A 26,732-nucleotide genomic window follows, 5' to 3' on the forward strand; every position below is an offset into this window, starting at 1 on the left:
ACCGATCCTCTGTGCGGGAATCTCTCCGTTTTTCCCTCCTCACCCCTGTGGCTGCGCTCTCCTCCGCGGCTCCGAAGCTTCCCCCCTCCACCACCCACAGTCTCCGCTCGCGAAGGGGCTTCCTAGTGTGTAGAAACCTTTCCTCCTTCACAGCTCCCTCCCACTGGTGCAGGTCCCGTCCCTATCCTTTTGTCTCTGTTTATACTTTATTCTTTTGCCCTACCTAGGTACGTGGGGAGTTTCTTGCCTTTGCGGAGGTCTCAGGTCTTCTGCCAGCGTTCAGTAGGTGTTCTGTGGGAGTTGTACCACATGTAGATGTATTTCTGGTGTATTTGTGCGGAGAAAGGTGATCTCCACATCTTACTCTTCCGCCATCTTCCCCTCGTTCCACCATCTTCCCCTCGTCCCGCCATCTTCCCCTCGTCCCGCTCAGCATTAATTTCTCAATCTTATTTAAGACAGTAAATCTTATAATAAGACAGTTAAAAAAAAGGAAAAAAAAAAAAAAAACAACTACAGTTGGATATTCTCATAGGAAGATGAGGAGAAAATATGTAGCAGCGGTTCAAAAGCTTAAGCAGTGGCACCTAAATTTGGCTGCACATTAGAATCATCTGAAGCACTTTTTCTATATAATATTTTTGGTGTATATTTTCTACTAATGAATTCTGAGATTAATTTTGTTTTTTGTTTATAGTTCCAAAAATCATATTTATATTATTATCTATGCTATTACTGAATACAAAATATTTTCTGCTCTTTGGCTAGTGAATCTAGTTCAGGTTGGTTGGGATATTTGGAAGAGTTCTACAAAGTACCCTAGCACGTAGTAGCTCCTCAGATTCCTAAGCTATTCTTCAAAATGTTTTCTTTTTTTCCTTACTGAATGTCACTGTGGGTTTTGTTGTCCCTTTCTCTTGCACCAAGTGATGATAAAAATTTTCATTTCCAAGAATAATTCACAAGATCTTAAGAGCTCTGGTGAAGACTGAAAGAATAATGTTTAGTCAAAAGTAAAGTAACTTGACTTCTTTCAGCTTCTGGTTTTTCTCAACAATAAAATTAGGATAGCCATTTCTGCCCTCACAATGCATAAAGTTGTTAAGTGTCTCAAAATATTCACATTACTTAATAATTTGTTTTTAATACTATTGAAACCATAATTCAGGGCTTCCCTGGTGCCACAGTGGTTGAGAGTCCGCCCGCCGATGTAGGGAACACTGGTTCGTGCCCCGGTCCGGGAAGATCCCACATGCCGTGGAGCGGCTGTGCCCGTGAGCCATGGCCGCTGAGCCTGCGCGTCTGGAGCCTGTGCTCTGCAACAGGAGAGGCCACAACAGTGCGAGGCCCACGTACGGCAAAAAAAAAAAAAAAAACATAATTCAAAAATTAAACTGATTTGGGGCTATTATATTAATTCTCTGGCTTCATTTTTCTAATTTGTAAAATACTGGCTGGGACTAGAAACCTAAAAAGAACTTTCAGCCCTAGAACCCTGGGAGCATTAATTATAAGGTATTTACTAAATATCTGGGACTTTATTTAGATTCATTTTGAGTATTTTATTTTTTTTGATATGCAGAGCTGGATCCATAGAACCTAGTAATAGGCATCAGTGAAAACTATATTTCTCAAGAGCAAATGGATGACATTTTCCACAAGAAATTTGATGGTAGTCAAACTGTTATGCTTTGTGTTTCTAACTTCAGCTTCTCTTAACAATTCCCCTTTCTCTGCCTTTCACTTCTATTCTTGTCTTTTTTTTTTTTTTTTTTTTTGCGGTACGCAGGCCTCTCACTGTTGTGGCCTCTCCCGTTGCAGAGCACAGGTTCCGGATGCGCAGGCTCAGCGTCTATGGCTCACAGGCCTAGCCGCTCCGCGGCATGTGGGATCTTCCCAGACCGGGTCACGAACCCGTGTCCCCTGCATCGGCAGGCGGACTCTCAACCACTGTGCCACCAGGGAAGCCCTCTTGTCTATTTTTAATCTTTTTATACTAGCTCCTTTGAAAGCATTTAAAAGGAACTTACTGGTGGTAAACTGAATACCACTTATTGGTAAACTGAAAATCACCACTTATTATAAGCTTCCCTAAGGCAGAGATCAGTTCCTCCCTTGTAACATATTCATAATAGTACCAGCAAATCCAGTTTCTTTGAGGATTAAAGAAAATGATCTACTGGATGACTATTAACAGAGTATATGTTCAGTAACTGTTAGGTATTATGATTGTTATTAGTTATCTCTATATTCACAGCTCTGAGGGCCTCGCACATAAAAAATGCAGTCAGCAGATCTACTACATAAATATGCATATATAGTCTAGTACTCTGAGGGGACTCTGCCTTTGTTTTTATTTAGCAACTCTAAATGCCACATGGTTTTTACATAGTGGTGACAAATCATTATGACAAGGGTACATCTTAGATGAACCAAATGTGTTGTTGACTTTAACTGTTACCAATAATAACTTTGAAAATTACTATTTTCACTAGAAGCTATTACCAATAGATTCACAAAGGAGTCAACTAATAGCACCATTTTCTTTTAAAAGGCTAAATTAACAGTTTGAAAGATTTTACAGATACATCAATGGAATGGAAAGTTAATACAAAATAAAAGGCAGTGTCATTTTCTGCAGCATCTATAGATATTGTATTTAAGTGCTTAAATTATAATGGGACTAGTGAAAGCATTTTATGAATTATTGACATTTTCAGTCTACACACTCCAGGATGAAATTCATTAGGAGGTGATAATTTTGGAAACACATTATGTAAAGCCATTGTAATACAAGGTGCTTGAGCGGCACTTTTCTTCACTGATGCATGGGTATCATTTGAAAAACATAATTTAGAAGCTGAGCTGCAGAGATTACCCTTGTCTTTCATTAAATAAAGGATTAGCACTTTGTTTACTGAAAGAGACAGATGTCTGTCAGAATTTTTGATATGTAATATACCAAAAAATTAATGAACTTCATAGATCTTTTTATTTCTGTTTATTGAAGTGCTTCTGTATTTTCTTGGTGGATGTGAAATGGAAGAAGAGAGAATTTTCTCTGCTTCAGAATAATAATTAACAGGACATGAGGTATTCAGAACTGGTTTGTTTCTGGTGATAAGAAATATCTCGTTTCCTTGACCAAGAAATGAGGAACCCATTTTTTCTATTATTTTATCTTCTCTGGAGATATGGATTGCATCACCATTCTCAGGCTTGATAGCACTGAAAAGTATGACATTCAGTTCCTTTCTTTGAAAATACCACAGCGCAATTCATCATTGCATGGAGGCGTAAGAAATATTAATTGAGCTCTTTCTGTGTGCTGGGCATTGAAGATGCAGTGATGAATAAGATCAAAACTTGGATTTGAATTCCAGCTCTGCTACTTATTAACAAAAGATCCATGCATCTTTGTGCCTGTTTTGTCATTTGAAAACTTAAGATAATGAGAATATCTACCTCATAATGTTGTTGTGAGATGATTAAATTAGTATCATATGCAATATGTGGCATGTAGTACATACTTAATTATTGTTAGTTTTTATAACAGACACAGTGCCTGAGCTTAGGGAGTTTCCATTTATGTTATTTATCTCCTCTAAAGTACACTCCTGCTTGGATTTGGTGACAGAAAGGAAACGGAGAGCAAGAATGCAACAAACTGTGTTTCATTGAGTTTACATGTTGTGAGAACCAGTGTATGATATTAGACAAATGATAGGACTCTGCCACCTACCAGTGTTGACCTGGGTCAAATCCTTTTGAGTTTCAGTTGACTTATCTCTGATATGGTAGTAACTAGCACCATATCACAGTGTTGTTTAAAGAATTAAAGCAAGTGATTCATATGAAAACATTTTGTTTACTTAGTACTATACTGATATAAAATATTACTGTGAACTTTTGGTTATCCACTTATAGATGATTTTGTTTGTAGGTAATGCACTGGCAAATTTTCATCAAAGACTGATTTGCTTATTACTTACTTAGTTTGGCTTTCTGCCATCTCCTTAACTGCCCAGCTGGCCTGTGATAAGTGTACCCAAATGTATTTTCATAGTCTAAGCCAAATGTAACCAAGAAAATAATTCTGTTCAAAATACTACTACATGGTCTTCCCTGGTGGCGCAGTGGTTGGGGGGTCCACCTACCGATGCAGGGGACGCGGGTTCGTGTCCTGGTCCGGGAGGATCCCGTGTGCCGCGAAGCGGCTGGGCCCATGAGCCATGGCCGCTGAGCCTGCGCGTCCGGAGTGCAACGGGAGAGGCCACAGCGGTGAGAGGCCTGCGTACCGCAAAAACAAAAACAAAAGCAAAAACAAAACTACTACATTTCAATGATGAAAATATTTGTTTATAAATTATTTAATATTTCATTACTATCCTATGCTACTCATAAGTATCTTTTTATTTATATATTACAGAGATCCAGAGGCATCATTGTATTATAACATTCTACTCATTTGGAACCTTTAAATCATAGATAGAAAATGTGTTGTATGACTTGCAGTTTAAAAGAAAAGAAATTTTAAGCTACATTAGAATTAGAGACAATTTCATAGTTCTTAGTTATAGCAATTTAGTTCTAACAATTTTTGGCGTGCAACAATTTTATTTCTCTGTAATTTGCAATACAACTTAAAAAAAACTTGGCAATGCATGCATATGCTCTCTCATCTATACCTTTTCTAATTAAGGAACACAATTCAAAAGTATTGCATATGGTACAAATATGGACAGAGCTAATATAGAACTAATAACATCTTATTTTTCTAAACAATAACATGACTATTTTATGAACTGTTGGGGAATGAAGGGAAAATTTACTCTTCTTTTTTTTCCCTGTTTCTTCCTTTTATACAGTATACAATTACGCTTAGTCTGAATTTGTCATTTACTCTAACCACAGGATATAGCTTGAGATGTTAAGGAGGACAAAGGACAACAAGGAAATCACTTTAAGGAAATACATAAATATATTTATGGAGGTTGAATGGACAATGAAAATAGTTTGGGAGTTAAAAGTGAAGAGAGAAAAGGAGAGAAACTAGTTCCAAGGAAATTTGGACATGAACAACGACAGCTATAATGTGGAATTCAGGATATTGGACCAGGGTAAAGACAAGAGGTCCTAAAGAAGGCCTAGCAGAGTTGTCATACAATTCATTTATTTATGATCTCATAACAGAGAGGAGTAAAGGGAGTATTTTCCACTTGTGTTTTTAGATTGTCACAGGCTGTTTTATAGCAACAAATTTTTCTTGCCACTATAACCCTCGGAACCATTCATATACTTTTTCCTCTTTGCCTTTTTTTTTTTTTTTTTTTGCTCTGGTTTTACATTTAATGAGTTGAAGAAACAAACTGCTTATAAATTTTACTTTCCTCCCCATGCATTAAAATATTGAAAGACATCATGCAGATATGCATTGCACGTATGAGTCTATATAGCAAGTCCAGATTCTCTTTTGCCACGTTTTTCTTTTTACTACATGCTTAAAATATCGAGAAGCAGAATTAATCACCTCTGTGGATTTTGTATTAATTCAATAGCTGTTCATCAAGTATGTATTATGTGCCAGGCATTGTGAACTTGTGAAGGATACAGTGGTAAGCATGTTTTCTGTATGCAGGCAATTTGTTTGTTTGCATGTTTTTTGTTTATTTTTTCAGGTGAGGGAAGCTTCTAGCATCAGAATTAGATGATGGGCAATGACTGGCCAATCCTAAATGTTACTAAGCTTTTCAGTGACGAATCATGTTTGCCTTGCCAGTTTTTGTTATGGGAGTTTGATTTGTGTGTACTTACTTCAACTAAAATTATAGGATATTTTACTTTAGTCTTGAAACTAGCAAATAAATGATGAATGGGCTACAGCCAGTCACGACATAGGAAAGACCATAATAATTTTCTCCGAAGTACAACTGCCTAATAAATCTTAATTTTGAGTCACCTGCAGTACCAGAGGCACACTTTACTTATGCTACAGTTCCTGCCAATTTCTTCACATTAGACCAGGACCAGAGAATTAAAAGTTAAATTTTACCTAATGACAATTTAGAAAAAAAGAGGTAAAAGTTGTTGGAAAAATAAAAATGTCCATTGAATTGTAAAATAGTATTTATAGACTATAATAAATACCTTATCAATACTTTTTACCATATATGCCATCTTCCTCATTAAATATTTCTTGGAGAGAGAAATACTAATCACCAAGAAGCTAGGGCAATTGCAATCTAAGTTGAAGAATTTTATGTGGAATAAGACTAAAGTTGTGTGAGTGTACATTTTATGTTGTAGAATATAAATACCTTCATATATAATTCAAAGGATATATATTTAGAGCTATTTCAAGGAATGAAATTAGTTCTAGAAATCCCTTTATAGGCTAGTGCTTGAAAAATGTCAACTTTAGTGTAAGATTCCACTCCGAACTTCCAACTTCATTGTAAAATGGGCCTCAAGTCCAAACTTTTGAGACTATTGATTAAAAAAATTTTTGCACTTTTGAAATCACATTTAATTCATTATTTTAATGGGCATTAGTATAATCTTTTATGTTACCTTTTTTAACAGTTGACTTTTGATTAAATAATTTTTTTAACATCTTTACTGGAGTATAATTTAATTGCTTTACAATGGTGTGTTAGTTTCTGCTTTATAACAAAGTGAATCAGTTATACGTATACATATATCCCCATATCTCTACCCTCTTGTGTCTCCCTCCCTCCCACCCTCCCTATCCCACCCCTCCAGGTGGTCACAAAGCACCGAGCTGATCTCCTGGTGGTGTGCAGCTGCTTACCACTAGCTATCTATTTTATATTTGGTAGTGTACATATATCCATAACACTCTCTCACTTCGTCCCAGCTTACCCTTCCCCCTCCCCGTGTCCGCAAGTCCATTCTCTACATCTGCGTCTTTATTCCTGTCCTGCCGCTAGGTTCTTCAGAACCTTTTTTTTTTAGATTCCATATATATGTGTTAGCATATGGTATTTGTTTTTCTCTTTCTCACTTACTTCACTCTGTATGATAGAATCTAGGTCCATCCACCTCACTACAAATAACTCAATTTCGTTTCTTTTTATGGCTGAGTAATATTCCATTGTATGTATGTGCCTAACCTTCATTATCCATTCATTTGTCGATGGACACATAGGTTGCTTCCATGTTCTGGTATTGTAAATAGAGCTTCAATGAACATTGTGGTACATGACTCGTTTTGAATGATGGTTTTCTCAGGGTATATGCCCAGTAGTGGGATTGCTGGGTCGTATGGTAGTTCTAGTTTTAGTTTTCTCAGGAACCTCCATACTGTTCTCCATAGTGGCTGTATCAATTTACATTCCCACCAACAGTGCAAGAGGGTTCCCTTTTCTCCACACCCTCTCCAGCATTTATTGTTTGTAGATTTTTTGATGATGGCCATTCTGACCAGTGTGACGTGATATCTTACTGTAGTTTTGATTTGCATTTCTCTAATGATTAGTGATGTTAAGCATTCTTTCATTTGTTTGTTGGCAATCTGTATATCTTCTTTGGAGAAATGTCTATTTAGGTCTGCTGCCCATTTATGGATTGGGTTGTTTGTTTTTTTGATATTGAGCTGCATGAGCTGCTTGTAGATTTTGGAGATTAATCCTTTATCAGTTGCTTCATTTGCAAATATTTTCTCCCATTTTGAGGGTTGTCTTTTCGTTTTGTTTATGGTTTCCTTTGCTGTGCATAAGATTTTAAGTTTCATTAGGTCCCATTGTTTATTTTTGTTTTTATTTCCATTTCTCTAGGAGGTGGATCAAAAAGGATCTTGCTGTGATTTATGTCATAGAGTGTTTTGCCTATGTTTTTCTCTAAGAGTTTTATAGTGTCTGGCCTAACAATTAGATCTTTATTCCATTTTGAGTTTATTTTTGTGTATGGTATTAGGGAGTGTTCTCATTTCATTCTTTTAGATGTACCTGTCCAGTTTTCCCAGCACCACTTATTGAAGAGGGTGTCTCTTCTCCATTGTATATTCTTACCTCCTTTATCAAAGATAAGGTGACCATATGTGCATGGGTTTAACTCTGGACTTTCTATCCTGTTCAATTAATCTATATTTTTATTTTTGTGCCAGTACCATACTTACTTGATTACTATAGCTTTGTAGTTTAGTCTGAAGTCAGGGAGGCTGATTCCTCCAGCTCTCTTTTGCTTTCTCAAGATTGCTTTGGCTATTCAGGGTGATTTATGTTTCCATACAAATTGTGCAATTTTTTGTTCTAGTTCTGAGAAAACTGCCAGTGGTAGTTTGATAGAGATTGCATTGAATCTGTAGGTTGCTTTAAGTAGTATAGTCATTTTCACAATGTTAATTCTTCCAATCCAAGAACATAGTATATCTCTCCATCTATTTGTATCATCTTTAATTTCTTTCATCAGTGTCTTATAGATTTCTGCATACAGGTTATTGTCTCCTTAGGTAACTTTATTGCTAGGTATTTTATTCTTTTTGTTGCAATGGTAAATGGGAGTGTTTTCTTAATTTCACTTTCAGATTTTTCATCATTAGTGTATAGGAATGCAAGAGATTTCTGTGCATTAATTTTGTATCTTGCTACTTTAGCAAATTCATTGATTAGCTCTAGTAGTTTTCTGGTAGCATCTTTAGGATTCTCTATGTATAGTATCATGTCATCTGCAAACAGTGACAGCTTTACTTCTTCTTTTCCGTTTTGGATTTGTTTTATTTCTTTCTCTTCTCTGATTGCTGTGGCTAAAACTTCCAAAACTATGTTGAATAATAGTGGTGAGACTGGGCAACCCTGGTTTGTTCCTGATCTTAGAGGAAATGGTTTCAATTTTTCACCATTGAGGATGATGTTGGCTGTGGGTTTGCCATATACGGCCTTTATTTTGTTGAGGTAAGTTCCCTCTCAGTCTACTTTCTGAAGGGTTTTTATCATAAATGGATGTTGAATTTTGTCAGAAGCTTTTTCTGCATCTATTGAGATGATCGTATGGTTTTTCTCCTTCAATTTGTTAATATGGTGTATCACATTGATTGATTTGCATATACTGAAGAATCCTTGCATTCCTGGGATAAACCCCATTTGATCATGGTGTACGATCCTTTTAATGTGCTCTTGGATTCTGTTTGCTAGTATTTTGTTGAGGATATTTGCATCTATGTTCATCAGTAATATTGACCTGTAGTTTTCTTTCTTTGTGACATCTCTCTCTGGTTTTGATATCAGGGTGATGGTGACCTCTTAGAATGAATTTGGGAGTGCTCCTTCCTTTGCTATATTTTGAAAGAGTTTGAGAAGGATAGCTGTTAGCTCTTCTCTAAATATTTGATAGAATTCACCTGTGAAGCCATCTGCTCCTGGGGTTTTGTCTGTTGGAAGATTTTTAATCACAGTTTCTATTTTAGTGCTTGTGATTGGTCTGTGTATATTTTCTATTTCTTCCTGGTTCAGTCTCAGAAGGTTGTGCATTTCTAAGAATGTGTCCATTTCTTCCAGGTTGTCCATTTTATTGGCATAGAGTTGCTTGTAGTAATCTCTCATGATCCTTTGTATTTCTGCAGTGTCAGTTGTTATTCTCCTTTTTCATTTCTAACTCTATTGATTTGAGTCTTCTCCCTTTTTTTCTTGATGAGTCTGGCTAATGGTTTATCAATTTTGTTTACCTTCTCAAAGAACCAGCTTTTAGTTTTATTGATCTTTGCTCTCATTTCCTTCATTTCTTTTTCATTTATTTCTGATCTGATCTCTATGATGTTTGTCCTTCTGCTAACTGCTAACTTTGTTTTTTTTTTTTTTTTTTGTTCTCTAATTTCTTTAGGTGTAAGATTTGATTGTTTATTTGAGATGTTTCTTGTTTCTTGAGTTAGGATTTTATTGATGTAAACTTCCCTCTCAGACCTGCTTTTGCTGCATCCCATAGGTTTTGGGTCGTTGTGTTTTCACTGTCATTTGTTTCTAGGTATATTTTGATTTCCTCTTTGATTTCTTCAGTGATATCTTGGTTATTAAGTAGTGAATTGCTTAGCCTCCATGTGTTTATATTTTTTACAGATTTTTTTTCCTATAATTGATATCTAGTCTCATAATGTCGTGGTCAGAAAAGATACTTGATACGATTTCAATTTTATTAAATTTACCAAGGCTTGATATGTTACCCAAGATATGATCTATCCTGGAGAATGTTCCATGAGCACTTGCGAAGAAAGTGTATTGGTTACTTTTGGATGGAATGTCGTATAAATGTCAATTAAGTCCATCTTGTTTAATGTATCATTAAAAGCTTGTGTTTCCTATTTATTTTCATTTTGGATGATCTGTCCATTGGTGAAAGCGGGGTTTTAAAGTCCCCTACTATGATTGTGTTACTGTTGATTTCCCCTTTTATAGCTGTTAATATTTGCCTTATGTACTGGGGTGCTCCTATGTTGGGAACATAAATATTTACTATTTTTTTATCTTCTTCTTGGATTGATCCCTTGATCATTATGGAGTGTCCTTCTTTGTCTCTTCTAATAGTCTTTATTTTAAAGTCTAGTTGTCTGATATGAGGATTGCTACTCCAGCTTTCTTTTGATTTTCTTTGGCATGTAATATCTTTTTCCGTCTCCTCACTTTCAGTCTGTCTGTGTCCCTAGGTCTGAACTGGGTCTCTTGTAGTCAGCATATGTATGGGTCTTGTTTTATATCCATTCAGCCAGTCTGTGTCTTTTAGTTGGAGCATTTAATCCATTTATACTTAAGGTAATTATCTATATGTATGTTCCTATTACCATTTTCTTAATTGTTTTGGGTTTGTTATTGTAGGTCTTTTCCTTCTCTTGTGTTTCCTGCCTAGAGAAGTTCCTTTAGCATTTGTTGTAAAGCTGGTTTGCTGGTGCTGAATTGTCTTAGCTTTTGCTTTGTAAATGTTTTAGTTTCTTTGTGGAATGTGAATGAGATCCTTGCTGGGTAGAGTAATCTTGGTTGTAGGTTTTTCCCTTTCATCACTCTAAATATGTCCTGTGATCTCCACGTCTTCCTCTTCCGCCATCTTGAAGCTCTTTGATTAAATAATTTTTAAGGTGCTTAGTTATGGTTCTTCTAGTTGTCAGTCTGAACTCAGGTTTGTTAGTAATCTAGCCATAGCATGAAGTGCATCTCTTAGGTAAAGCTTTTAACTGACCTATAATGAGGCATACAGTCCAGTGAACACTACAGTTACTTGATAAAGATCCATAATTGAGGATGATGATAAATTTTAACAGTATAAGTATCATAGAGCTCTTAAGAGTCCTAGAAATATTGCTAAAAATAAGATTTGTAAATTAATGAGATAAGGAATCTTAAAAAGAGAACCCCATTTACAACTTCCTAAGCATAACTTTTCATATATTCCATTTTTGTCTTCTAACACGTGTGATACTGAGCTTTCAAAAAAAGTCAATGGAAAGAAATGAGTGTGATTTTGCCAACAATTGAAGACATGAGCTTAGGTCAATGCACAAAAATCTCACCTAAAAGTAACTATCCAAAATGGTATTTCTCCCTTGTTTTAAAAATTTCCTGTAGTTTTATTTATTGTGCATAGTAGCTCAATTTATCCCTTCCACTGAAATTATCTTAGATTTGTATCACTTGAAATCTGTGATTTTTTTTCAAAGTTTGTATTATGAACCCATTCTTTCCTGACTCTTTTTTCCCACTGATTCTTTTTTTTTTTTTTCTTGTTGTGATCTAGGCAAATTGTCTCCAATGAGACAAATGTTTATAAGATAAAGAAGATGCTGCTTGATGAGTTTCATGAATATGTTATAATTTCCCTGAATTTTCCCTGACTTGTATTAGTCAATATCTTAAAATAATAATGGAATCTAATTTGAAAGATACATAACCATAACGTGTTTGAGGATACCAATTTATTCTTTTAAGAGTTCATTGAAAGGCTCACTTAGGAATTTCAGAAAAGCCCAGGGCAGGTGGCTTATTATTTATATCAACCTTCAGATACAGATTTTTCTGAAAGACGGTATTTTTCCACAATAATATAAAATATTGTTGAGTGTGAGGAATAGAACTTTCTTCAATAAAGATTCTAAATATGTTTATTCAGAATGAGATCATTCCCTGTTAATGTGTCACCCCATGAAGTACATTTCTCATAATACTGACAACTTATAGAAAATATTAAACCTTAGGAAATGAATTACAGAGTAGTTTCTTCTGAAGACATCAATTTTTGAGATGGGTAAAAAGCAAGACTATTATGTTAAATAGTGATATAAACTATAATATTTAATAAATGAGACTATCCCAGCTATCTGAAAGCTTTCTATGTATAGTTACCAACCTGTCTTTCACATGGAAAATATTTGTGTTATTATTATGAATATTGTATTCCCTATGTCTATAATTTGGAATGGTATGTTTATTCAGTCTTAGCTTGATTAACTTTTGCCTTATTTTTTCCAAGTTTGTACTGTATTTTTAAGCTTATAATGTGATTGTTTCTTAAAAATAATTTTATAGAGGAATGGGTTTTTTAAAAAAACATAATGTTCAATAAAGCAAGTATGAGTGAAATAAATTATTTACTTTCAGTTTGGAAGAGGTGAATAAAAAGTGCTTGGCCAATATCGTACCATTAATCTATTCTCTTTTCTCCTCTCTCTCTTTACTTCTCTCTCTCCAATAGAAGTGGAACAAAAAGGTAATTAAATACCTTTCATAAATTATATACTATTTATAGGCTAAGTTATTTAACAGTTTAACATCTAGTTAAAATAATTTTGTTATTAATTCTTATCTATTTTATGAAAATTTATTTACTACTTCTGCTGCTCAACTTCACTTTAGTCTGTTGTACTGACCAGTGCTGGTTTGATTTTTTTAATCCTAAAACAGTTTAATAGTGTAAAATTTTCAACCGTGCATTCTATTCCTCTTTATTTAAGCAGTTAGAAAAACGGTAGATGGTTTTGGATAGTAGCTGCTTTAGATTTGTTTTTATTTCTATACTAGATAATTTTCCATAGCTCTGGTGTGGTTCCCCTGTTCCTTTAATTTTTAACTATTAGGGGAAAAGGGGAGGTGGTTTTCTAAAATACCTTAAAATAAATTGCTTTAGTAACCAAGGGCTGATTATTAACTAGCATAAAGTTTATATACAATTTTGACAATAATACCTACCAATCGTTTATAATTATAGACATCATATTAGAATCCTGAGAAATTCTTCTAATAATCAATTTTATTATCGAGTATAATTTGATGATGGCCCTCTATCCTTGCTATGGAAGATTTTGATAGTTAACTTTTCCCCTAAACTTTTCATTTTTCCAAAATTAAAACTTTGGGCATTTTAATAATGTACTTTCCTTTTTAATAATCTGTAAACCCTAGCTGAGTTTCATCTTAGATTATTTTCCATTGGATGTAGGTTTATAGTTGTTGTTAAAGAGCTAATCACTAATACCAAGAGAATAATACTTTAATCATTAAAATATGGGTCAACATCCAAATTTCTTGTGATTTCCTAATTTCTCCTCCCAATACACTTCTAATCATTTCAAACATAACAGTGGACTACATGATTATTTTTCAGTGTGTTTTCTCTGCAAAAATATTGGAGCACTGTTTCCCATAACAGGTTCAGCAGAACATTACACCCCATCAGGTTCTGTAGAAAGGGTTCCATGATCAAATTAGTTTGTGAAATTTTCTCACCCTCCCCACTTCCATCTTGGAGATTCACTAATGTACCTCAGCTATTAGAATCTTGGTATTATGTTTCATATGATATTTCTTAAACACAGATGGCTAGGGATCCCTGTTTTTTTTCTGTGTCATATGTGGCTAAACCACTTAAAACAGGTGCTTCAGTGACCTCCCTTTGGGAAACATTGCTTTTTAGCCCCTTCATTACAGATGGATCGGCCAAGTTTTTTTTTTTTTTTTTTTTTTTTTTTTACCACCACTCATATGATGTGCTACTGAATCATACTAAAAATCAACTGAATCAGATAATTCCTGCCCATTTTCAGTCTGAAGTATGAGCAGCAAAATATTGTAGCAAGTAATCTTGTTTTTTAATGTTCTTCTCATGTAACAGTAAAAGGTACATGTTTTTAAGTTCCAATACTACTGTATTTAACAGGACATTTTTAACTGATTAAAATCTAGATCTTGGGTTCTTCTCTGTAACCTTTCACCTTTTCTTCTTTCCTTATTCCTTCTTTCCTTTCTTTTTCTTCCTTTCTCTTTTTCCTTCCAGTATCCATCCATCACTCATTTTTAATTGTGTGGGTTGCATGCTCTGTGTGTGCTATAGCAGCTTTAAGAGCTTTTTACCTAGAAGGCTCAGTGGCCTGTATTACAGGGCTTTTCTTTTCCCTTATTATTATATTTTAATTACTATTGTATTTCCATATGCTTCTTAATAAGTATAGAATAGTTCATAGCATCAGAATGAAAACAATATCTTTAAAAATTCCGATTAATATATATAAAACCATCACATATAAAAATTTATATTTGTTATATGTCTATAGAATACATAGACATAAGTCACAATTATATATGTAGCATATCCAAAATTATTGTAAGACACTTGCAAAGGTAAAGAGCAAAGGAAAGCACAGCCACTCTTTAAAAGGCCAAAGTTTTTCAGCAAATGAAATCAAAATGATTATGAACAAATGTCAAAATTAATGTGGACAACTACTTTATGTTCTCAGAAGAATACAGCAAAATAATTAAGTGGTGGTGGGTATTTCTTGTTAGAGTTGAATTCCATTTGGTGAAAAATAAGAATATATGACAAAATATTAAAATTAATACATTTATTATTTTGACTCTTTCCCTTCCAACAGTTTTTCTTTGTCCTGGACTACTAAAAGGAGTATACCAGAGTGAACATTTGTTTGAGTCCGACCACCAATCTGGGGCATGGTGCAAAGACCCTCTGCAGGCTTCTGACAAGATTTATTATATGCCCTGGACCCCCTACAGAACTGATACCCTGACTGAGTACTCATCCAAGGATGACTTCATTGCTGGAAGGCCAACTACAACCTACAAGCTCCCTCACAGGGTGGATGGCACAGGATTTGTAGTGTATGACGGAGCTTTGTTCTTCAATAAAGAGCGCACCAGGAACATAGTAAAGTTTGATTTGCGGACTAGGATAAAGAGTGGAGAGGCTATCATAGCAAATGCCAATTACCATGATACCTCCCCTTACCGTTGGGGAGGCAAATCTGACATAGACCTGGCAGTGGATGAGAATGGGCTATGGGTAATCTATGCAACAGAACAAAACAATGGTAAAATTGTCATTAGTCAGTTGAACCCTTACACCCTGCGGATTGAAGGGACATGGGATACTGCATATGATAAAAGGTCAGCTTCCAACGCATTTATGATATGTGGGATTCTGTATGTGGTCAAATCTGTATATGAGGATGATGACAATGAGGCCACAGGGAATAAGATTGACTACATTTACAACACCGACCAAAGTAAGGATAGTTTGGTGGATGTACCCTTTCCCAATTCATACCAGTACATAGCAGCTGTGGATTACAATCCCAGGGACAACCTTCTTTATGTATGGAATAACTATCACGTCGTGAAATATTCTTTGGATTTTGGACCTCTGGATAGTAGATCAGGTAAGTTTGACTTTTGATGGTACTTTAAGGGGCAATATTTACAACTTGCTCTTAGTAAGTTGATTGTATATTTTGATTAGACATCCTTTTGTGGTCTTCTGGCCTGTGTATTGAAAGTTATTCATTGTCTTTTCAGCTAAAAAAATTGTTGCTGTTAATCACTTTCAACTTTAAAAAAATATAGGCATAAGAAACTGACTCTTCCTCCTCTGTGCAGCTAGTCTCCAACCTTCAGCCCTTATTTGAAGGGCATTTTCATTATCAGCTAGTTAGTTCTTTGTGTAGTGAGTACACAAAACCTTTGCAAAAATAGAATGCCATCCCGTCTAATTAATTGTGACATGCCCTGCGAAGTGCTCTCTACTTGGAAAATGTCAAAGGGTTGGCTTGATATAATTCTTCAGGAGGCCTGCACCAATATATTCAACTCACCAAGAGCATCATATATGACCACCCCTACTGGGAATATTGTCAGTTTGACTGTACATATGTCTGAGTGTATCTAATTAATACATACAGAAAAATGTTCATAACTGATACAGACAAAAAAATAGATCTCAATTTTATAAGAAACAGCAGTGCAAAACTCAGCTTTGAAAAAAAGGAGACAAGCTTTAATTCCCATTCTTTAAAATTGTATTTTTCCTCTCTAGGACATACTGTTTACTTTTAATATTATTTAAAGACAGTCATAAATTGCTTTATCTTTTACATTTCTATTTGCACAAATGAGCAGAATTATCTTAGTCTAGAAGTTAAATTATTTTAACTAGCAATAATATTGTTCCTCCTGATAAAGTATAATGGAAAAGTAAGATATAGGTGTCCGAATTTTGATAGTAACGTAGCAATTCATAGTTTAATTTTTTTCTTCTAGTGCTTACATGTTAATATTTCTTATTTTCTGCATTGCTTTTACCTTGCTTTTACTAGCATGTCATTCTGCTTACTAACTTTCTTCACTATATACATATCTTCTTATACAATTAGATTCTAAGTGCCATAGAGCCAGTAATCTTGCCTTACCCATCTTTTTATTATTTTTCATCTGACCATTATTTCTGCCTTCTTAGACGCTAGTGTCATATATGACATATAGAAAATAAAGGCTCAATAATTCTTTGTTGAATGAATGAATGGATGAATGAATGAATGCCTTTCCACTTCTCACTGTGATAGAATGTCAAATTGGGTGGCATTTTCTCTAATCCCTGTAAGAGTGACAGCAATTCTTTCCATGGCCAGCAATGCTGATATTATGTTGAATTGCTTTGTGTGGAAGGAGAAGCCTAATATACAACAGCAGCAAAAGCAACTTCTCCTTACTAAGTTCTCAAAAATCTCGTAGACCTGGCTAACCTCTGTACAGGTAAGGTTTCTCAATCCAACACATCCTTCAATTAAAAACCTAAGCAAATCATCTGGAATATTCTGGGAAGACAGTTCTTTCAGATCTGTGATGTTCTTAAACCAAAATTCATATTTTGGCAGTGAAAACTCTTGACGAGTGGTTCTTAGCCTTTTTTGACTTTTAATTGTAACTGGAGTAATTTCTAATTGCCTCCAAAGAAATAATATATAATAACTCACCATCTTTTAATGTTCGTGAATAAGGAGCAGTAACATATATTCATTTTATTTATTGGAAAGATCATGCATTATTTTTGTTTAGAATAATAGATAGGTTAAAATTAATTAACATTCCAGGTTTTGATTTGATGGACTGAGGCAAATTCTTAGCTTAGTGTTTATAAATTATCCTTAAAGAAAAAGATGATACCATAGCCTCATGTATTTAGAGACTTGCCAAAAAATATTTCTAATGTACATTAATAAAATTATGTGTGTATCCATATATATGATGTCATTGTAATCGTGGACATAGGAAAATTATACCACTCATTTAATTTGTTTGTTTGATTATGGGAGTTAAATTATCAGCCATCTTGCCCACTTGTACTAGTGCTCCTATTTGTTAAAAGCATGTTTTTAAAGTGACAAACACTGAGAAATGATAAAGTTCAGCTTCTGAAACAAATTCCTAACTTAAGCCAGGAGATTCAGTTTTCACTCTTTTTAAATGACAGTGAAGCTCTCATGTTTTGCAAAGAGTGAGATTTCAGCTGTATTAAATTTGTATATATAATCACAAGAAAAATTATCAATTTTCATGCATGAATGCTCAAATTAAAAAGCTAGCACTTTGGTGTGGACTTAACAGTTTAGAGGTAGAAAGAATAAGTGTAGAATAATAATAAGTGTACATTTTATGCATGAATATGAGAATTTCAGTTAGCATTAATGGAGGCTGTTCACCTTATTCTACACAAAGTTTCAACTGAGTGTTTTTCTTTAGTATAAATTACACTGACATTTTTCAAAGAAATTTCCTTTAATGAATTCTTATTACGGATCTGCTTATGTGTCTATGTATGGAAACCAACTTAACTATAAATGCGTTAGGGTCAAAAAGACTAATTCTGACTAATTCTAAGTCCATAGATCTACAGTATATTTTCTGTTGCCATCTGTTGGAAGCAAGCTGAGTATTTTTGCTCTGATTTCAGCTGAGCTCTAATCATTGAAAAGTCACACTTCTGAAGTTTTTATGTAATGGGGTATCTGTGTTTTACTTCTACTGAATATTACTCTTCTGTAAATTAAAAGATCTGGGTGTTGGAAGTTGAGACAAATATGTTCTCTGAGATGTGTAAAAATCCTCAGGTGAAGCATCCATGGAGGTGGCATACTGCTTCTGAACATGGATCTGGGAGCCTGAAGGACTTGTGTTTTAATTCTGCCTCAGGTGCTTGTTTGACTATAGGCAGGCTACTGAGCCTCTTGGTCTTAGTTTCCTCAACTATAAAATGGAAAAAAAAAAATACCTATCTCGGAAGATTATTGTTATGATATATGTAATAGGCATAGCAAAATTAACATAAAATCTACATGCCAACCCTACAAGGACCATTATTATCCATATCATCTGATTGAGGGGCTTAAGGCACTACAGCTCATATAATTTATTTAAAAATTACTCAGCTATTAAAATTCAGCCCAACTTGAGATTCATGCTCCCTTCCATGACACTAGTAGTGGAAAGTATGCCTACTGAAGCTATGTGTCTGGACGCATTCACTTGACAGAAGTGATCTCAGTATCCCCATGTGTCAGACACTCTGCAGATGCAAATCTAATTTGTAGTTCTCATGATTAGATAATTACCATAGATCTGCACTCCAAACAATTGCCTCTATTTTTCAATGGTGAAATCATACTGTGTCAAGATTTGTTGAATAATTTAAGAAATAAATAAATGAATTTTATATATATATATATATATATATATATATATATATATATGAAACCTTCTTTTTCAGCATATTATGGGAATGGGAGTATTAGTCCTAACATTTGTTTTATTAAGATTACATGTATGCTTCTCAGGTAGTCCTCTTCACAGTTTACCATGCAATCCTATGATCTGGAAGTGTTATGTCACCCCATTTATTCCCCACACACCACCCACACCTACTTCTTCTCTTCACTCAGATTGTAGCGATACTTGGTAATCTAAAGGAAATTAGGTCTGTTAAAAAGTGCCAAAGCACTTTAACACCTAATGCACTTTCTTCCAGAAGAAGTAATTAGAGAAATTAGTCAGTATTTACAATGGGAAAGAAAATGAACAACTGTTCAATGAATTTTATTTTCGGAACCTATTCTCAAATTTTTCGGTTAATGAATTACAGGAATTTTTTCAACTTAGAGAAAATAGAAAGTGTATTCAAGTGAATAAGTGTGTTCCTTTGAAAATACATTTTGTGTGCAGAACAGGTGATTGATTTGGTTTTGGACACCAATATCAAAAATGCCTGTAAGCATTAGCACCTGAGGATAAAGTAAATATGAAAGTGCTATTTTTTTTTTTCTGAGCAGAGAACTAGCAAATCTAGAATTTTTCTTAAATGTACTTTTATTTATTATTTTTTTTTGCGGTGCGCGGGCCTCTCACTGCTGTGGCCTCTCCCGTTGCAGAGCACAGGCTCCAGATGCACAGGCTCAGCGGCCATGGCTCACAGGCCCAGCCGCTCCGCGGCATGTGGGATCTTCCCGGACCGGGGCACGAACCCGTGTCCCCTGCATCGGCAGGCAGACTCTCAACCACTGCGCCACCAGGGAAGCCCTCAAATGTACTTTTAACTGAGCCTTTTTCCTGTCCTATAAAATACGATAAAACTATACATTCATCATTGCCTCCAATTGGCTATCTTTTGTAAGATACACATTAAAAACCTCCAAACAATACTTAGCTATTTCACAAGTTATTTGAGTGATTCTTATGTCAGCATCATAATGCTAAAATTCTACCTGATATCCTGATATATCCGGTGTGAGGGAATTAAATAGTTGCTTTACTTGCCTTTAGTTAACTGGTGTTGAATGACTTTCACTCTTGAGTTCTTTCTGCTAAAGCACCTTGTGCTGAGTTCATTATTCATTGATAAAATAGGAGATGTGAGGTATTTTCTTTGACTCTTCCATTTTGTTTCTAAAGTGTCCACTGAATAATCCAAACATTCCTTGTCAAATATACAAATATTTTCCACTATTTCCTACTGAAGGAAGAAGAAGTAGGCTCAGGTTGATGATAAGAATAGACAGAGAAGCCCAGAGCCAAAATTTTTCTGAATTTATTGTGTCTAACAGATCTAAAAATCTGTTGGTTGAGGTTTAGTGAAACACATCAAGCAGTCAGTATGAACCACAAATGATAAGGACATGTAGCTACTGTCTAGTGCCTACTCTTCTGCTTCCCAAATACAATCCACATTTTCTTGAAAGCCATTTGAGTTTATGTAAATGTAATCATTCTTGTATATGCTGAAGATAGTAGACTCTAAAACCACAACAAAAAGCCTACACATAACAGTTTAACAATGCAGATAAGGTGAACCTTCTGTCCTTATAATATGCTAATTAAGTGCATCTGTGTCTCCAGTAAAAGCTGTGGCTATGTAGTGATGAATAAGAACTTTAAACACACATGACACCTCGTTAAAATGTAATTTTCACATCATATATCTGAGCCCTTTACTTTGACAGCTGAGTAATGTGAGTGCTGGGCAGAGAATCTTGAACATTTTGAAACTGTCACGTGTTTAATAAGTAGCTGAATCTGCTTCCTGAACGATTTAGTTAAATATGTTGCACCCTAGTCACAAAATAGAGCCTGAGAGTAGTGGGATTTTAAATCAAACTTGTCCTCAGTGTATGGGTTAGGATTGCTTCACAGTTCTACTTGAGATGCCACATTGTCTCTAAAGTTTAATTTACATCTATCTTAGTAGCTGAGTGAACTTTACAAAAAGAAAAAATAGCTACTTGTTGCTAATTTCATCCAGGTCTGTATTTTTATGCATCATCTGTTTGCCTGTCTGCAGAGGAGCCCCCTCTTTTTCTCTCCAATGCTTCTTCATTGCCTGTAGTGACAGCTGCTGCCTGAAGGGCATTGCTGCTGGTGATGTTTCAGGGAGCACAGCCAAAACTTGCAAAATTTGCAATAGCTATTCCATTGCCACTTAACATCAGCTGAATTCTCTTACGTTTGTTTTTACATGTCTTGTATTTTTCTTCTTCATAATTGAAGGTTAACCTTTCCTAGAACAACACCTTCTGCTTTTCGGGCTCTGAATATCAACATCACAGGCCTGTACAAAGCACAGCTAGCTGGACCTGGCTTTGTACAGCTGAGCCCAGTGTTAGCCATTCATCCCACATCTAGGTGACCCTCCTAATAAAGGAGACAAGCTGCAAGGTTCACAAATGTTACTAACTTATTAATTTTTTTTCCTACAGAGTGATGTCCCTGATAAATGTATAATTATTAGGACAATAATCATGATTATTTCTACATGTAGCTCATAGTCATAAAAGATGACTTGTGAATAAGCTTCCCACTCACACCAGCTGTCTTTGCTGTAGCCATTTCACTGCTCATTAGCACATCCACCAGAGGGCAGGCAGGTGGAACTGAAATAGTTTGGCTGCTCATTATTAGCCCATCTTGTCAGGGTTGGCAATAGTGATTATCATGGGATTTCTGGTTATCGAGGGGTTCCACTTTAGAATACTCTGCTTCTATCCATATTGACATAAATAACTGAGAATTAACTTTATTATATACCAAAGTCTGACATTTGCTTTATTTCTCTGTTTTTTTTTTTTTTAAATTTTAGACAATGAACAAATACCTTAGAATAGGGTTGCCAAGCAAAAATATGAATTTAAGCAGAAGAGTATTTCCCTCTTAATAACTACTTTCCACCACAGGGCTAAATTCTCAGATAATAATGATTAATGACCAAAAATTTAAGATACCTAAATTACAGGTATAATTTACCATGTTGTATAATTTTATGGGATGAGACATGTCAGATTTCCCTGAAAACAAATGGATATCTTTTTTGTTTGCTTAATAAGAATTTGCCTGTTTCTCTTCATTCCCTTCAGTAGTACAAATTCATAGCCAAACTCTATGCATCCACTTACCCCAATGAAAATACAAATTAAAATTATCTAGGACTTTCTCTTTGAAGTGTCATGTGACTGAAATATTTTAGCCTTAAAATCTGGATTTTTAAAACTAATGTTAGAAAAAACAATTCTACCAAAAATATACAAATGCAAGTGAAGTTAGGTATTTGTTGATTTCATAACTTAGAATTATCTCTTATGCTAACTTTTTGTGGGTTTTTTTTTTTTTTTTTTTTTTTGCGGTACGCGGGCCTCTCACTGTTGTGGTCTCTCCCGTTGCGGAGCACAGGCTCCAGACGCGCAGGCTCAGCGGCCATGGCTCACGGGCCCAGCCGCTCCGCGGCACGTGGGATCTTCCCAGACCGGGGCACGAACCCGTGTCCCCTGCATCGGCAGGCGGACTCTCAATCACTGCGCCACCAGGGAAGCCCTCTTATGCTAATTTTTTAAATAAGAAATGTTTTTGAAGAAACTTGCTTTTGAGAGAAAATGGCACTTAAAAACACTTCGTTCAGTAAAAATATAAAATCATAAACTTTTTAAGTTAGTGAAAACAAAATTTCAAAATCTATGATAATTTTGCTGTATAGTATACATATTTACATATTAAACAAAAAAAAGAGACTTTTATATTTTATAGAGAAGCCCACTGAGAGCAATCTGAGACAAACAGTGATAATAGTCGGGAAGGGGGTTCTGAAAATTCATTCTTTATTTTGATACAGAAAAATAAATCCTTCAACCTGTTTGTGGAGAAGAAGCTTGAAAGTGGAATTGGAAATACTAAGATAAGGTCAAAGGTGAAAAGTGAAATTCAGGCACAACATCAAACCTGCTGCAGAAAGCAGAAGCAGGGAGCTAGACTGGGCTTAAGTCAGAAGTCCAATGATTGATAGGTCTTTCTTCCTCTCTTTCTCTCTTCTTTCTCCCTTCCTTACTTCCTTTCATTACTCAGCTACTTTAGGTAGCTGAGGCCAATCACTGTGCTATACTCTGTGGTTACAACTGTGAACAGGGCAGGCATTGGCCCTGCCCTCATCGAGTTTACAGAATAGTGAAGACAAATAGAAGAAACAGAAGGAGAAAGGGGGAGGGGTGTCAGAAAATAGTAGTACTTATTAGCTACTGTTTGTCGAGTGCTTTCTTTTCTGGCCTTTTATATAGATTACCAAATTTAATCCTAATAAAAATCATGCAAAGAAAACATTATTCTCATTTCCAGATAAAGAAATTTAGGATCTGAGACGGTAAATAACTCAAATGTCACATACATAGTCCAGAGTTACAGTTAGAATGTTAGTCTGACTTTCTGCTATGTCATGTTGCCTCCAATCAGTAATTATAAAGAATACAGGTGCCATAGCTAAGGAGCAAGGGAAAAGCAGGAAGGCAATGTACAGGTGGTAGAATATAAGTAAAGCAGGTAAAATGAAGTAGCAAATGCAAAGTAGCAAGGCCACATCAAACTCATTTAGAATAAGAACAAGCGAACAGCAGCTAGTGTTACAAAGCACCTACTGCACTCTGCCCTGCATCTGGCCATCTGGGCAGTGGGGTGGAGGGCCCTCCTTGGCATGTGCCTCGCTCCAATGCTTGGCAAACAGTATCAGTGTATGAAACAGTATCAACATATTACAACAGGGTGGCTGGCAGACGGGCAGGCCTTCCTCACCTGGGTCTCTGGTCTCATTTGGCTGAAGACTGAGAGAGAGCAGTCTCCACTGCTTTGCTGTGTACTCCCCTCCCCCATCCCCGGCCAAGACCTGCTCTAGTAAAGTAGAGGTCCAGTGGTCTTGTCAGGAGGATGGTGTAGGATGTAGGAGCTACAGGTGTTTCTGGAGAGGACTTTGGAGAACTGAAGAGATGGTTCCAGATCACTTCCGTTTTCACACACACAGACACACACACACACACACACACACAAAGCACCTGACATCCCCTCCAAATTGTACTGGGTTTCACACACATGCCTTAATGCTTAAAAAAAATGCTGTGAAGTACAAATGTGGAAAATAAGACTCAGAAATGTAAAATCATCTGTCCAGAGAAACCCAGTTGATAAATGTAGATGTGGGTTTCAAAGAAGCCCAGGTTTGTTTAAGTCATGAAGCTGAAACAGTTTATATTTACAGGGGAAAAAATTATAATACACACAAACATACAATAGAATATGATATAATGGTGCATAGATTTGATGTGGGGGTGTGTGTGTGTGTGTGTTTCTGTTCCTAGAAATGCTTGAAGAAACAGATTGAATTATTGGAGGATTAGAAGACTTAGAAACTTTTGTGGAAATTCTGAGCAATTTAAAAGACCGTAGGCTAACAGATGTGTATGGAATCTAAAAAAAAAAAAATAGGTTGAATAACCTAGGGTCAGGACAGGAATAAAGATGCAGACGTAGAGCATGGACTTGAGGACACGGAGAGGGGGAAGGGTAAGCTGGGACAAAGTGAGAGAGTGGCATGGACACATATACACTACTAAATGTAAGATTGATAGCTAATGGGAAGAAGCCACATAGCACAGGGAGATCAGCTCCGTGCTTTGTGACCACCTAGACGGGTGGGATAGGGAGGGAGGGAGACGCAAGAGGGAGGGGATATGGGGATTTATGTATATGTATAACTGATTCAGTTTGTTATACAGCAGAAACTAACACACCATTGTAAAGCAATTATACTCCAATAAAGATGTTAAAAAAAATAAAAGACTTTAGAGCTTTGGGGCCTGGCTCTTTGTTAGATTTATTTCTACTTATTTCCATTTTCTTAATCCAGATGTTTTGCTAGAAATACTATTATGGTTACTCTCCATGAGCAAGATTAGAAAAATAGGGAAAAAGTAAAACGAAGGAAAAGAAAGGAGTTAGGCCAAGAATGAGGGAAATAATTTTTTTTCCTAAAAATAAATGGACAAGAAATGAATGAGTTCCCTTTCTTCAAAGGGAAGGTGATGAAAGAGCATGCATTTAAAAATGTTATTTTCCAAGATTGATTTAAGAAATAACCTCAAGTGGTTAAAGATAAAATTAAAGACAAAGTATGGAATATTTATACCTTGCTGGCTGAAATATAAATTGTGTTAACCACTTTTGAGAGAAACTTGGCAATATTTAGTAGAGCCCATGTCTACATGATTGGCATATCTTATATACTAGCAAATCCACTTCTAGGTTTGCTCACTGGAGAAACTTTCTTACATGTGTGCATAGAGAGCAAGCTTTGTGTGTGGTTGCCCAAGTGACTAATAAGCAGCTGAAATAGGAGACATGAATGTGACATCTATCTTCACTGGCACAGAGATATTAAAAGCCCTGGTCAGTGTTGAAGGTAGAAGGAAGCATTATTTGATCAATTATTCCTTAGAAAGAAATATACTAAGTTAAGTACTGGTACCATGAAATGATAAGTAAGCAAAGCTCTTATACTGAAATTTAGTCTTTCTACTAATATCATTCCATTTGGTCTCAAGCTGGCTGTAATAACTTAAAGAAGCCAGGATTACAATTTGCCAAAGTACCAACAACCTTTAACTCCTGTAACTCTTTCTCAGAAATCATTACATTGTTAGTAAAAGAAGCCCTCTCTTGTCAGAAAAGGAAAATTTTACTCTGAAATTTTAATTGAGTGTGACATAATAGTAGCTATTATGTGTTTCAGCCACTGTGCACATTAAACAATTCTTGAGAATTTAATTGCTTTAAAAGTATTTTTATACCTCCTTCACTGAATTTTCCCCCTGAGTATGAATAGATTCATATACTCTGGATTCCTATAACAGCTTTTGGTATAACAATAATTTTTAAGCTTTCAGGAACATGGCAAAGTACTTCAGGGGATGAACAGGACTACTGAGTTAGCTGATCATGTTCCAAAGTTAAGAATTTACAATGCCATGACACAGGTTCAAGTGCCCAGTTTCTGCAAGCATGGAAAAGCTAAAATTTTCTAAACCAAATAGTGAACTAGAAGACATATGTGAATTAAGGTGGAGGTTTTAGTTCTCTGAGTTATACAACTGAAAAAGATGTTAATCTTAAGAGATACGTGCCATGAAAGTATTGAATTTCAGGACAAAATATCACATAAGGAATATAAAAAATAATTATCTAGTGGAGTTGAATTGTATATTGGGGTTAGAGCCTAAAATCATCTATTAAAGTAAAAATTAAATATAGTCAAACTTATTTTTGAAACTCCTTTAGTAGTTTATAAAATATAGTGAGTTTTTAATAATATATCCGTATAGAGTACAGATAGCATTATATGTTATTGTGCAATGTATATAGTGCATAATAAAAGGTACCTCTACAGAGTATAATTTTATAATATTTTAATTACATAAAAGAACTACATGAATTCATTTAAATTGAAGGTAATATCTGTGATACAATTACTCTGTATTAAAAAAAAAAAGAGTTCCATAGTTATTTCTGTGTAAATTCTTTCCGTGAGAGCTTTTTTCCCTAAGTAACACATGTATTGTTCTTGAATATATTGATTTCTACTTTCCCATTAAACTTATA

General features: G+C 35.3%; 1 protein-coding gene across 22 annotated transcripts in view; it reads left to right on the forward strand.

Moving 5' to 3' along the window:
• Window positions 1-26,732, forward strand: part of ADGRL3 (adhesion G protein-coupled receptor L3) — an 859,466-nt gene that overhangs the window by 520,074 nt on the left and 312,660 nt on the right. For all 22 annotated transcript variants that reach the window (XM_060299415.1, XM_060299418.1, XM_060299419.1 and 19 more), the window contains one exon: window positions 14,867-15,667. In XM_060299415.1, coding sequence (XP_060155398.1) covers window positions 14,867-15,667 — 801 coding nt within the window. The remainder of the gene's footprint in view (window positions 1-14,866; window positions 15,668-26,732) is intronic.

This window comes from Globicephala melas, chromosome 5 (assembly GCF_963455315.2).
Source record: "Globicephala melas chromosome 5, mGloMel1.2, whole genome shotgun sequence".
In the NCBI taxonomy this organism is placed as follows: domain Eukaryota; kingdom Metazoa; phylum Chordata; class Mammalia; order Artiodactyla; family Delphinidae; genus Globicephala; species Globicephala melas.